The 13,290-nt window shown below is 37.5% G+C and overlaps 1 protein-coding gene across 1 annotated transcript in view; it reads left to right on the top strand.

Moving 5' to 3' along the window:
* The window catches only part of SPMAP2L (sperm microtubule associated protein 2 like), a 38,919-nt gene extending 25,908 nt beyond the window's left edge, over positions 1-13,011 (top strand). Inside the window, exons 8-11 of the mRNA XM_010966191.3 lie at positions 7,496-7,627; positions 9,790-9,965; positions 11,193-11,925; positions 12,540-13,011. Coding sequence (XP_010964493.1) covers positions 7,496-7,627; positions 9,790-9,965; positions 11,193-11,307 — 423 coding nt within the window. The 3' untranslated portion in view covers positions 11,308-11,925; positions 12,540-13,011. The remainder of the gene's footprint in view (positions 1-7,495; positions 7,628-9,789; positions 9,966-11,192; positions 11,926-12,539) is intronic.
* Positions 13,012-13,290: the final 279 nt, after the last annotated feature.

Here is a 13,290-nt window from a genome sequence, read left to right as displayed (position 1 = left end):
CACAAACTTTCTGGTCCCTTAACTGTACTTTAAGGTGAAAATTTAAAGGCCTGAGCTGATTATTTCTTTCCTCAAGTTCTCTAGTGCATTAGAAGCAGTGAGCCAATCCCACTACTTTATTTCACTAAAATGATCTCTGTTAGCAGCTGTCGCCACCCAAATCTTGCTTTCTGTTTTGCCAGTGCATGCCATGGACTACCAGGTCTTTTTAACTTTTTTTTAAACCACTGGCAATAAGATCATTAATACCTTTAAATCTAATCAACTGAGAAAACAAATTCTAGATAGTCTAGAACCAATACAGGTATACCTTGGAGATATTGTGGGTTTGGTCCTAGACCACCCCAAGAAAGCAAAAATTACAATAAAGCAAGTTACACGAATTTTTTGGTTATATATTATAAACATAACATACAAAAGTTATGTTTACACTACTGTAGTCTTTTAAGTGTGCAATAGCAGTTTGTCTGAAAAAACAATGTACATACCTTAATTTAAAAAATACTTTACGCAGATTCCTGGGCTCACCACAAGCTGCATCTGACTGCCAGGAATCTGGGCCCAGGAGTCTACATTTTGATCAATTTTCTAGGTGCTTCCCAAATCCCTTAGAGACTTGCTGGGGTCCCTGTCCCCAAGACCACATTGTGACTTTCATGGGTGACTTTTATGGTCCCTACTCACTTGGTTTTGGAGTTTTTTTTCCTATTTTTTTGTTGAAGTACAGTCAGTTTACAATGTAGTGTTGGTTTCTGGTGTGCAGCATAGTGTTTCAGTCGTGCATATGCATGCATACATTTGTTTTCATATTCTTTTTCATAATAGGTTGCTGCAGGATGTTGAGTATGGTTCCCTGTGCTATACAGTATAAACTTACTGTTTATCTATTTTATGTGTAGTGGTTGGTATTTGCAGATCTTGAACTCCCGGTTTGGCTCTCCCCACCCCCTTTCCCCTGCGGTAACCATCAGTTTTCTATGTCTGCTTACTCACTTGGTTTTGTAGGCCACTTCCTTCATCAAATATACATTTAATATTTTATGACTATATCAGTGCAAATATGATTATATTAATGAATATTACATATTAAAGCATTCCCCCAAAATAAAATAAAAATTAAAAAGTATTTTACTGCAAAAATTACTAACCATCAACTGAGCCTTCAGTGAGTTGTAATCTTTTTGCAATAGTAGCGTCAAAGATCACTGACCACAGATCAGCATAATATAATAATAATGGAAAAGTTTGAAATATTGTGAGAATTACCCAGATGTGACACAGAGGCACAAAGTGAGCAAATGCTGTTGGGAAAATGGTGCTGATAGACTTGCTTGATGCAGAGTTGCCACAAACCTTCAATTTGTAAAAAAAAAAACGCAGTATCTGCAAAGTGCAATAAAGAGAAGTGCAAATAAAGCGAGATATGCCTGAACAGAGAACTCGTCCTTAAAGTTCTGATTTGGTTAACTTTATGCTGAACTGCCCCCAGACTTAGTGATGTACAACAGCAGCCATTGTATCATGCTCAAGGCTTTTATGAGTCAGAAGTTCTGATAGGGCAAGCAGGTATGGCTTGTGTCTGCTCCAGGAATGTCTGGGGCCTCAACTGGGGTACTTCTAATGGCTTGGGTGTGTGAACTGGTAAGGGGCCGGAACCAGCGGAAGTCTCCTTCACACCTGCCTCAGCTTGGGCCGCTGTAGCACCCTAGACTGGGCGGCTTTAACAACAAACATTTATTTCTCACAGTTCTGGGGGCTGAGAAACCCAAGATCAAGGTGCCAGTAGATTCTTTTCTTGGTGAGAGCCCTCTTCCTGGTTGTAGACAGCCACCCTCTTGCTGTGTGTCACATGACCTATGCTTTGTGCACAGAGTTCTGCTCTCTCTTCCTTGTCTTATAAGCGCACTAATCTCGTTATGGAGGTTCTATCCTTGTGTCCTCATATAAAGCAAATTACCTGCCTCTCAGAGGCCCCACCTCCTAGCACCGTTGCATTGAGGGGTTAGGACTATGAATTTGGCGGGGGTGTGGGGAAGACAGGCATTCAGTCCGTAACAGCACCTTTTGACGGTACCTACGTGGGGCTGACTTGAAGGCTAGACTTAGTTAGGAATATATGCGGGGGCACCTTTGTATGGCCTCTCTGTGTGGCTTGGCCCTCCCTCAGCATGGCAGCTGTGTTCTGAGAAGGAATACCCTAAAATGGAGTGCCCCAAGGATAAGCATTCCAAAAGAACTAGGTGGAAGCTACATGGTTTTTTTTTTTATGACTTGGCCTCGGAAGTCGCATTATGTCACTGGAGTCATCCTCTGTCGATTGATGCAGGTACAAGTCTGGCCAAATTCAAGGGGGCAGGGACACAAACCCCACCTCTCAATGAGAGAAGTGGCAAAGAATTTATAGGAACTTAAGAAAAGAAAACTGCCACACCCAATGATGTGAGTCTTTTGGTATCCTTGCGCATGGTTTTTGTAGGCAGAAAAGGCTGTTCAGAGGTATATTCTTGATTTAAATAATTAATAGTCATCTTTTTAAATTTCAAATTAAAAAATCGATTTCTTTCTTAGGGTTATAAGTATAGTTTGGAAGGTTATTCTAATGACAATTCTAGCAGCTTTTGACAGTGACTTTTAAGAGTCTGGAATAATGTTTGATTTGGTTTCCAAACTTATATACTTCCAAATACTTTAAACTGTATTTATAAATATATTAAATTTGGTTTCTTTTTTGAGCTTCTTACTTCAGCCATCTCCATTAATAAAACCTTCTCAAATATTAAATGACTATGTAAAAATTGAATATAGTAAACAGATATAGTGAACCTGAAGGTTTTGACGTTGTAAGAATGACATCAACTTAATGTCATGATTCTAAATCAGTTACTTAATTATACATTCAGATTGCAGTTGTAAGGGTATCACTGATGGGTCAAACTCTCTTAAAACATGTACCTACTTTTTATTTAAATAGTATATACTTTTTGTTTTAGTTTTTCATCTTTATTTTATTGAAATAGAGTCAGTTTATAATGTGTCAATTTCTGGTGTATAGCTTAATGTTTCAGTCATACATATACATACAGATATTTGTTTTCATATCCTTTTTCATTATAAGTTACTACAAGATATTGAATATAGTTCCCTGTGCTATACAGAAGAAACTTGTTGTTTATCTGTTTTATATATAGTAGTTAGTATCTGCAAATCTTGAACTCCCAATTTATCCCTTATCACCCTCTTACCCCTCTGGTAACCATAAGTTTGTTTTCTGTGTCTGTGAGTCTGTTTCTGTTTTATAAATAAGTTCGTTTATCTGGTTTTTTTTTTTAGATTCCATATATGAGTGATATCATATGGTATTTTTCTTTCTCTTTCTGGCTTATTTCACTTAGTATGATGATCGCTAGGTCCATCCATGTTACTGCAAATGGCATTATTTTATTCTTTTTATGGCTTAGTAGTATTCCATTGTATAAATATACCACAACTTCTTTATCCAGTCATCTGTCGATGGACATTTAGCTTGTTTCCATGTCTTGGCTGTTGTATATAGTGCTCCTATTGACACTGAGGTGTATGTATTTTTTCAAATTATAGTTTTCTCTGGATATATGCTCAGGAATGGGATTGCTGGATCACAGATTAAGTCTATTTTTAGTTTTTTGAGGAATCTCCATACTGTTTTCCTACAAACTACATTCCCACCAACAGTGTAGGAGGGTTCCCTTTTCTCCATACCTTCTCCAGCATTTATTGTTTGTGGACTTTTTAATGATGGCCATTCTGACTGGTGTGAGGTGATACCTCACTTTTTGTTTTAATAATAATTTCAGATTTACTGAAAATCTGCAAAAATGAACATTTTGGTCCACTGACTTTATCATTCTCTCTCCTCTGTGGTGTGTGTGTGTGTGTGTATTTAAATTTTTCCCTGAATCATTTTTGAGAGATACAGACATAATATACTCCATTTTCCTCAATACTTCAGTGTATATTTCCCAAGAACAGGACACTATCTTATGTAACATACTGTTACCAAGATCATGAAATTTAACATTAATATAATATTATATTTGGTCTATAGTCCATGTTCAGTTTCATCAGTTCTTGCACATATTTATTCTTAAGACAAAGTATTAATTCTATGATTGTGATTCTCTCAGCTTTTTTACAGTTAATTCTAAATCTTAGAGTTTAAAGATAACACATGCCCACAAAAGAAGTCCAGGTACTGTCACAGCTGTCTGAGGATACTTGCCACCAGAGACTTTGGGTGGATACACTATGGGAAGTCCTTTTACTATGAATGTCATTCCAAATCTTTTTTTTTTTTTTTTGTAGTAGCTTTATTAGGACTACGAAACTTAGAAAGAAAGGGGTTGTTTCGTAGCTCACTTAGTCCATAACCATCGTTCTCTCTTTACTTAAAGATGTCCACAGCTGCTACTCAGACTAATCAGCTTGGTTAGGTATTTTAAATCTTTGACTCTTGATACATTTTGACTTTTAATACTCTTCTTTTCTATCTGGCAGATACCTTTGAAAATTACGCACTTGTACTCTGCATTTTTACGATGCTTTGTCTCACTTGCTGTCCTAATTTATGAGGTCATTCTACCAACATGTCCCTCCCCAATCATTCTCAATCTCTGATTATTTTCTGAGAATAAAAATTCTCACAGTATAATTAATGGATCAAGAGTATGAACATTTTGAGGTGATTCATATAAATCCCAAAATGTGTTTCAACAGAAGTGATTTTGATTTACATATTTGTGCTGCCTTTTTTACTGCAATAATATATTAATTATATATTTTATAAAGTATTAACTGTATAATAAAGTGATACCTCATTAAAATACTTTCATTTCTCTGATTATTAATAAAGTCAAATAGCTCTCCACATTTATTTACCATGTGTAATTCTTTTGTAAATTTGTCTATTCATGGCTTTATTTTTCTACTGGTCTATACATTTTTTATTGATTCATGAAGTTCTTTTCATCTTAAGGATATTAATTCTTCATCTGTTATATATGAAGTAAATATTTTTCCTAGCTTGTAACTTAAAAGTTTGGGGTTATAATTTATATAATAATAATATATATTTAAATTGTAATATATATAAAATTAAAAATGCATAGATCTTAAATTGTATAGTTTAATAAGGTTTTAACAAATGTATATACCCATGCAATAACCACCCCAATCAAGATGCAAACATTATCCTAAAAAGTTTCCTCATGACTGTTTCCAGTCAGTTCCCGCTCCACCCCCTGCCTCAGAGGGAACCACTTTCAGATTCCTATCATCATAGACTCTTTTTGCCTGTTCTTGGACTTGATATAAATAGAATCATACAGTATATACTCTTTACAGCTTGGCTTCTATTGCTTGACACAGTATTTTTGAGATTCATGCATGTTATTAAGAATATTAATAGATTTTTCCTTTTTATTGACAAGTATTATTTCATTGTATAAGTATATCACAGTTTGTTTATTCATTCACTTTTGGTGGACATTTGGGATGTTTCCAGTTTGGGGTTATTTTGAATAAAGTTGCTGTGAATATTCCTGTACAGATATTTTTGTGGACATACATTTTTATTTCTCTTGTATAAATACCTAGGAGTAGAATCAGCTCTTCTATCCTATGACCCAACTGGCCATAAGGTATGTGTATATTTAGTTTCAGGAGAAACTGCTCAAGTATTTTCCAAAATGCGTGTGCAGTTTTAATCTCACCAGCAGTGTATGAGTGATCTAGATGCTGTACAGACTTTACAACATTGGTATTGTCAGCTTCTAAAATATGTAGCCATTTTAGTGAGTGTATAGTGGCATCTTGCTGTGGTTTTAATTTACATGTCTAGGATGGCTGTTCATGTTGAGCACTTGTCATGTGCCTGTTGGCATTTGTATGTCTTCTTCTGTCATTTAGTTAGTAGATTTTGTGAAACATTCTTTTGGATTTTCTACCTACAGAATCACATTTTGTGTTAATGAAGAGTTGGCTTGTCTTATGAAGCTTTTACCCATTTAAAAAAATGGGTTATTTTCCTTTTATCAATGATTTGTAAAATGTATTTATTCTGGCACATTTCCTTTGTCAGGGTTATGTATTTGTGCATATGTTCTCTCTATTAATTTTCCTAATTGTATCTTCTCTAAAGAAAAAGATGTTCAATTTGTCAGTTTTTTCTTTTATAGTTAATGCTTTTGGCGTCTCAACTAAGACATCTTTGTCTTCCCCCAGGTTGTGAAGGTGTTGTAGATTTTCCTATAGAAGCTTTGTAATTTTTGATTTTATATTTATATATATTATCCACCTTGAATTAGTTTTTTGGTAGCTGTGAGGTAGGGATTGAGGTTTGTTTTTTTCCATACCGAAATCCAATTTTTCTAGTACCATTTGATGGAAGGCTTTCTTCTCCCTGTTGAATGGCCTTGGGTCTATTCGTGGACTTCCCAATTCTGTTGTAATTGTTTACTTACCTATTCACATGTCAATACTTTACTGTCATGATTACTGTAGATTTATAAGTCTTGAAATAAAATAGTATAAGTCCTCCTATTTTGTTCTCCTTTTTCAGTTTATTTTTGGTTCTTCTAGATCTTTTCCATTTTCACATGAATTTTAGAATCAATGTGTCAGTTTCTACAAAAATGTCTGTTGTGATTTTGATTAGGATTGTCTTGAATATGTAAAGCAACTTAGAGAATTAACATCTTAGTAATAGTAACTCTTCTAATCCATGAATATTTTATCTCTCTTTATTTAGATCATCTATAATTTTTTCCACCCACAGTTAAAACCCTGTTTTATTTCCTGTTATTGATCGTATTATCCTCTCAAAGTCTTGTAAGTATTGAGTTTGAATACAAGTGCTTTAAACAGAAGACCATGTAATTTGAACACACTTCCACAGTTAAGGTAGTGAGGAGTGTCTTGGGGGACTAGTACAACATTGTCTATGGAGGTATATGGTTTGGCCTTTCTTCCTCTTGGCTTTGGTTTCTTTTTCTTATTTGTTCCACTTAAGAAAAGAGCCACTTACATTCATTTTAAGCATGAGGATTTGTGATAATGATTCCTGATTTCCAAAGAGCAAAATAATTAAGAACAAAGTAGAGCTTTCCCCCTTACAGTGTTCTTATGTGGTAGGGCTGGCCTTCCGTCTTGTCTGAGTTTATCATTCCAAAATCAGTGTTGCCATTTATCTCATAGTCAATATGTGTAATTACCATTTCCTCCCCATCTTTAGTTTAATAGTAAGTTCCTAAAAAGCTCGGTTGGAATCCATTCAACCTAGTTTGAAAAGGATGGATATTGATCCTTGCCACTATGATCATAGGTTACTGCAGGATTTTCCTCCTTTCTCCTAGGTTTGCTGAGAAATCTGCTCCAGAGGTCAGACACTACTTTGTAACCTTGACTGAGATGGTGTTTATTGTTTGATACTTGAAGGTACTATTTTTGTTTTATCCCCTAGATTGAAACCAAGATTTCAATGTCTGCCCTGACTGCTGTTGCAACTCCAAGGATTGTAGAGCTTTCCCATCCAAGGATCAAGATAGAGGGTCTGTGCTTTGAAAGAGAAAGGAGTGAAATGCCCATCCATCCTGTAAGCCATCACTGCCTTGGCATCCTTTGGTTCACTTTCCAATTGTTCCTAGGGTGGTATTTTGCCTCTATAGGGCATAGACCAACGTCACTGGAAAAGAGAACCTTCAAAGAGTGGTCTGTGGCAAGAAGGAAGACCTAGCTGCAAGACAGGGAGAGAGGCTGGGGGCAGAGGTGGAGAACATGGGCTTTGGAGTCAGTAAGATCTGGGTTCAAATTCTCACCTCACCACTCCTATCTCTGTGATTTTTAACAACCTTCCTGAGCCTTATTTATTGAAAAGAATTTGAAGGCCTGCTGTGTGCCAGGCATCTGCCCAGTGAACAAGATGGAGGGAGACAAAAAACAAAGAAGTAAACAAATAAGATAATGTCAGGTAGTGATAAGTGCTATGAAGAAAACAGAATAGGAAGTGTGTAACTATGGCTGAGGGTGGGGAATGAGTGTCTTTCCATATGGTAGTCAGGGAAAGCCTCTCTAAGGAAGGGATATTTAAGCTGAAACCTGAATAATGAGAAGGAATCAGCTAAGTGAAGATCTGCAAAGAGAATATTCTAGTAAAAGGAAGAGCACATGCCAAAGTCCTAAAGTTGGGATGACCTTGACGCTGGGTGGAGCTGGGTGAGCAAGGGGATTGTCAAGATAAGTTTCCAGCTTTAGGACTTAGGACTTGTGATAACAGATGAGGCAGGTGTTCAGCTCAGAGCCTGGCACATTCAGTGGCTTCTCTCCCTCTTCCTCCCTGACGCTCCCCTCCATTTATTGTAATGGCCACTTAGCCCCCAATCCCAGTTGAGTTTTCAATAAATATCTAATGTTCATGTTGCCAAAGGAGGTCAGACCAATTTCATCCTCCTTATAGGAACCTGAGGATTTGATAGGGAATTCTGTTAGGAAATTCCCTGTTAGGGAATCAAAAACTCTTGGTAAAGTGTCTTGAGTTTGCTAAAGTGACTTGCCTTGTGATCCATGGACAAGTCACTTGATTCGCAGGTTTGTTTGTTATGTAAAATGGAAACTATAGGCATCTTTAGTTGCTAGGATTGTTTGAATTTTTTTTTTAAGTCTTAAAAAAGTGATACCACCACAGTAATCATACTCTTAGAACCCAAAGTAATCTGTACCAGTGCAACACAGAACCATTTCAGGGCTTCTGAGAGGCATTTGCTGTCATCCTAATTCTTTTGAATGAGCACCTGAGAGAATAGTAGCTACACGTCATCCTTCGTATTTTACCAATAAAGCAACATAATAGAAAGGCCTCCTTGTAGACATAGTTTTCAAAGTAAGACCAAAAGGAGTTAATCAGTCAGTCAGTCAAGATATATTTATTTAGCACCAATTATGCACCAGAGCCTAGTCCAGAAACAAGTACTTCTCTTAAGCAGCTTGTATTCTAATGGGGAGAAGCAGACAATAAACATACCAGCAATGAAATGGATGAGCTAAGTCAGGTGTTGGTAAGTGCTGTGAAGAAGATTAAATAAGTACTGTGGAAGAGGGTAATTAGAAACAATGATTTCTCTTGGGTGGTCCGGGAAGAACTCCTTGAGGATGTGATTTTTGCGTCTGGAGACGAACAACAAAGAGGCCACCATGACAAGATACAAGAAAGAGGATTTCAAGCAGAACTAGCAAGTGCAAAGGACCTGAGATGGGAAGAGCTGGGCCGGGGGGCCTTGTGTGGTGGGAATCACAGTGATGGAGGCGGGGAGGGGTGGAAGGGGAGGCCAGAGGAGGGGCAGCGGCCAGATCATGGAGGGCCATCTAGGCCACAGTAAGGAGCCTAAATGTTATTCTTAGCAAAATGGAAAGCTACTAGAAGGTTTTAAATCCTGAGAGTGACATGATCTTACCTGGGCCTCAGAAAGTCCTTCCCTCCTGGAGTTGTTACGATGATTGCAGAGGAATGATGGCGGCAAATCACTTAGAACTCCATCTGGCTCATGGAACACACGAGTTAAAATGCTTTTTCTCTCCCTCAGTAACTGTGACATGAAGGCTGGATTGCAGAGGGGCCAGAATGGAAGCAGGAAGCCAGTGTGGAGAGTCTGTTGCAGCAACCCAGGAGAGAAATGATGGAGACTCATTAGGGGTATAGCTGTAAAGAGAGGGAGGCACGAAATTGGAGATGTATTTTGTGTCTTTTTGTTTCCACTCTAGATATCCTGTGCTGCCTTGCTAGCCAAACCTAGCCCTCGAATAGTAGCTCTAGCTAAGGCCAGACCTCTTCATCAAGACTACTTACCTCCCCGGGATGCCTCCTGGCCAGTATCTTATGCTGCTATCCATTCCAAAATATCTCCCAGAATCCAAGAACTAGCTAATCCAAATACGAGGTACGTCACTTTAAGGGTAAGATGGGACAGGAAAGGCTGGGGGTGGTAGGGAAAGGGGAAAGTTGACCTCATCAGGACAGTGGAAAGAATTGTCAAAATAGAAGAAAATTTTAAAAACATCTCACTTGTTACATTTGCTGTGATATAGATTTATCTATGATCTTCCTACCATAAATAGAAGGCTACAGTTAAAGAGTTAGTGGGCCAGAATTGAACTTTAGACCTAGGAGACAACTCTGTCATTATGGATACAGGATTATTTATCTAACATATATTGTTAAGTGAAACAAGTTACAGAACAGAAGCATAGTATGTTGCAATTTGCATAAGAAAAAAGTAAGTATGTGCAATATAGTAACTCAGAGAAGTAAACAAGAAGCTAGTGGTGATAGTTACTTTGGGGGCCTTGGGAGCTGGGATGGGAGGGAGACTTATTTTTCACCACATAGGCTTTTGTATTTTTTAATGTTTTTGCATCATGTACATGTATGAACTATTTCCAGTAAATCAGAAAATATACTCAACAGAGAAGAAATTGCCTCTAATTCCTGTTCATTTTTTAGAAAACCTCTTAACTTGCCTGAACCTCAGCTCATTTGGTTCCCTTCAAGGGATAATACCTGATCCTCTTTTTAAAGCATCATCAGGAAAACCTAACTGAAAAAGTTGTCATAGTCTTGAGCTCAAGAACAGGAAATATTTTAGGTCTTATATAATAAAATATTTAAAAAATTTTTATAACTTGGTTTTCCTTAAAAAAAAAAGTTCAACATCAAATGAAATGACACGCATTCTCTGTACACTGACAAAGGAAAGGGAAAAGTACGATCAAGAGCTCAAGGTTCTATCCTGGTAGCAAAATTATTATCTGGTGGTTAAGGTGTTAAGGGTGGAAACTTAAAAAAACTGATTTCTTTAAGTTCACCAGAGGACTGTCTGGCTTGTTTTTAACATTGCTAAATTATTGAGAAATTTCCAGAATTTACTTTCTGTGGAGAGAGCCAAGGCTTTAAAATCTGACACATACACAGATCTAGATTTGATCACAGATCATTCTTACAACTTCCCTGGGCCTTCAATTCCTTATCTGTGCAGTGAAGGTGTGGCGTGCTTATGAAAATCAAAATAGGATAATATCACAGTGCCTACCACATTGTGGATGCCTGAGGAATGTTAGTTCTTTTCCTGTTCATCTTACTTCAGGTTTAATCCTTTTTTCCATTTCAGGACTCCTATGCATATTATATATTACGATCCAGAAGTCTTTAAAGTCAAGCCAGCTGCTCTGAAAACACAATGTTCTCCAAGGATCCGTGAGCTGGCAGAACCTGTTAGGCGTTAAGTGCAGAAAAGCCGCATCAGTCAAACTCTAGTTATGTTTCTGGAAGACAGATGATTTAGTTCCCTGGTCTGGTACTATCAGTTGTATCCTCCACCCCCTCAAAACACACGAGACCTCCAGGGAACATCGCTGTGACTATCGAATAGCAATCACTGCTGCTGCCTGGAGTCACGTCTTTAGCAGGTTTGGGGACTCCAGCATGCAATAAAAGAGAAAATGATAGCCTGCCTCATTATCCTTGCCATCTCCTCAAGCGTATCTTGGCTGTCTCATTGCTGGGACTAACCTGGAAGAAACACTCTTCCTTATCTTTGCTGGTTTTGCTTTTCTTTTCCCAGTGAGATCTGTGTTCTGCAGGAGCTGATCTCACATCAGCGCCTTCTCTAATAAGTCCTGAGAACTGAAATCATTCTGTGTTATTTTTCCAACGTCCCCTCATAACTGAGAAATAACACTGACATGGTGAAGCCTTTGTGGATAAGTCAATATTTATCATCTGTAGATGAAATTTAGGGAACAGTTTACCGTAAGTGATCACATCTCCATCAAGCTGCTTTTTTTTCCATGCTCAGTGTCATGAAGTGTTATCATGAAGGACAGAAAAAAACAAGGCATTGGGTAAGTGTTATAATGCTTTGTCAAATTGCATCTGCCCAGAGTTTTTCATTTTGGTTTATTCTCTCCATGGAGCAGTATTTTACAAATGAAACTAACCTTTATGGCATATCTAGCTTTATATGAAAATGAACTTGTTTACACATGAATGAGTTCTGTCTCTAAGGCCTGTATGTTAAGGGGCTAGCTACTGTTATAGAGAGGCAGTAGTTTTGGTGGTTTTTTGTTTTGCTTCTGTTTGGGTTGTTTTTTTTTTTTTTTAACATAGAAAAAAAGCTGGGTTTATTGATTAAAATGAAATGTGGAAGCTCAGTTCTTTCCCTAGCTCGAATTAAAATAAGCCAAGAGCTACTGGATTTGAATCCAACAAAGAGAGAGTGTTCCTTTCCATGGTCAGTGCTGAGATAGGTTTGTGGTAGGAGGTTTGGCCCTCCTTAGATTGCAGAGCAAATGTTTTTTCTGTACTTTAGGAACAAATCACCTGAATCACACATTAAGCCTGATATGTGAATTGATAACTGAAGCCCAACTAGAATTTATCTGGGTCTAGGATAAATCATGACATTTATAAAACTCAAGTACATTTCTGAGATACCTTCAATGTTTGTACATTTCAGAACACGGTGAAATGTATATATTAAGAAGTACTCTGAAAAGATGGACTTCTGGCAAGGCTGCAAGAGGAACTCCAGTGACCACACTCCCCAGTGAAACTTGTGAACATTAATTTTTTTTTTAATTAAAGCTTCTGGAAACGGTCCCAAGGACAAACAGCAAATATCTATGAAAATTCAGTAAGAAAGGTGAGAGTCTGTGATATTCGAACCACATTTAGGCAGACTGTTGTTTCTTACCACAAATTCCAAGTTCTGTTTTAAAATTCCTAAATTATGTTCACCTTTTGCCTACTCCCTTTGACTTGGATACAAGAATCTTAGAACCTAATGAGCATCATGTTCAAACATTGTGAGCCCCTCAGTAAGTAAAATTCCTAGCATTGTGACTAGTCACAGTAGGAAATCAAAAATTGGTAGGCACCATCCTCATTATCATCAGTGTGGCATCAGTAGCAGCTACCAGCAATATCACCTCCACCACCACCCCGGGAAGGGCCATTTCCTCATGCCCCTCTTCTACCTGGTTTCTTGTGCTTTAATCTGAATTTGTTTTTACTTGCTCCATGGAGTGTGTATATGTGTGCCTGTTCATATGCATGTGTGCCTGTCTTTAGTATGTGTTTATGTGTAAACTGAAAACTTCCTAAATCCTTTAAAGAAGTGGTTAAGTTATAATTAAATAGTCTCACTGAGGAATGTTACAGAGGCCTGTAATGAACTACCGAGTGTTATGATAATTTCACTAAGAGGC

Source organism: Camelus bactrianus, chromosome 2 (genome assembly GCF_048773025.1).
Source record: "Camelus bactrianus isolate YW-2024 breed Bactrian camel chromosome 2, ASM4877302v1, whole genome shotgun sequence".
Lineage (NCBI taxonomy): Eukaryota > Metazoa > Chordata > Mammalia > Artiodactyla > Camelidae > Camelus > Camelus bactrianus.
Note: the sequence above shows the minus strand (reverse complement) of the source record. Positions and strands in the feature narration are given on the sequence as shown.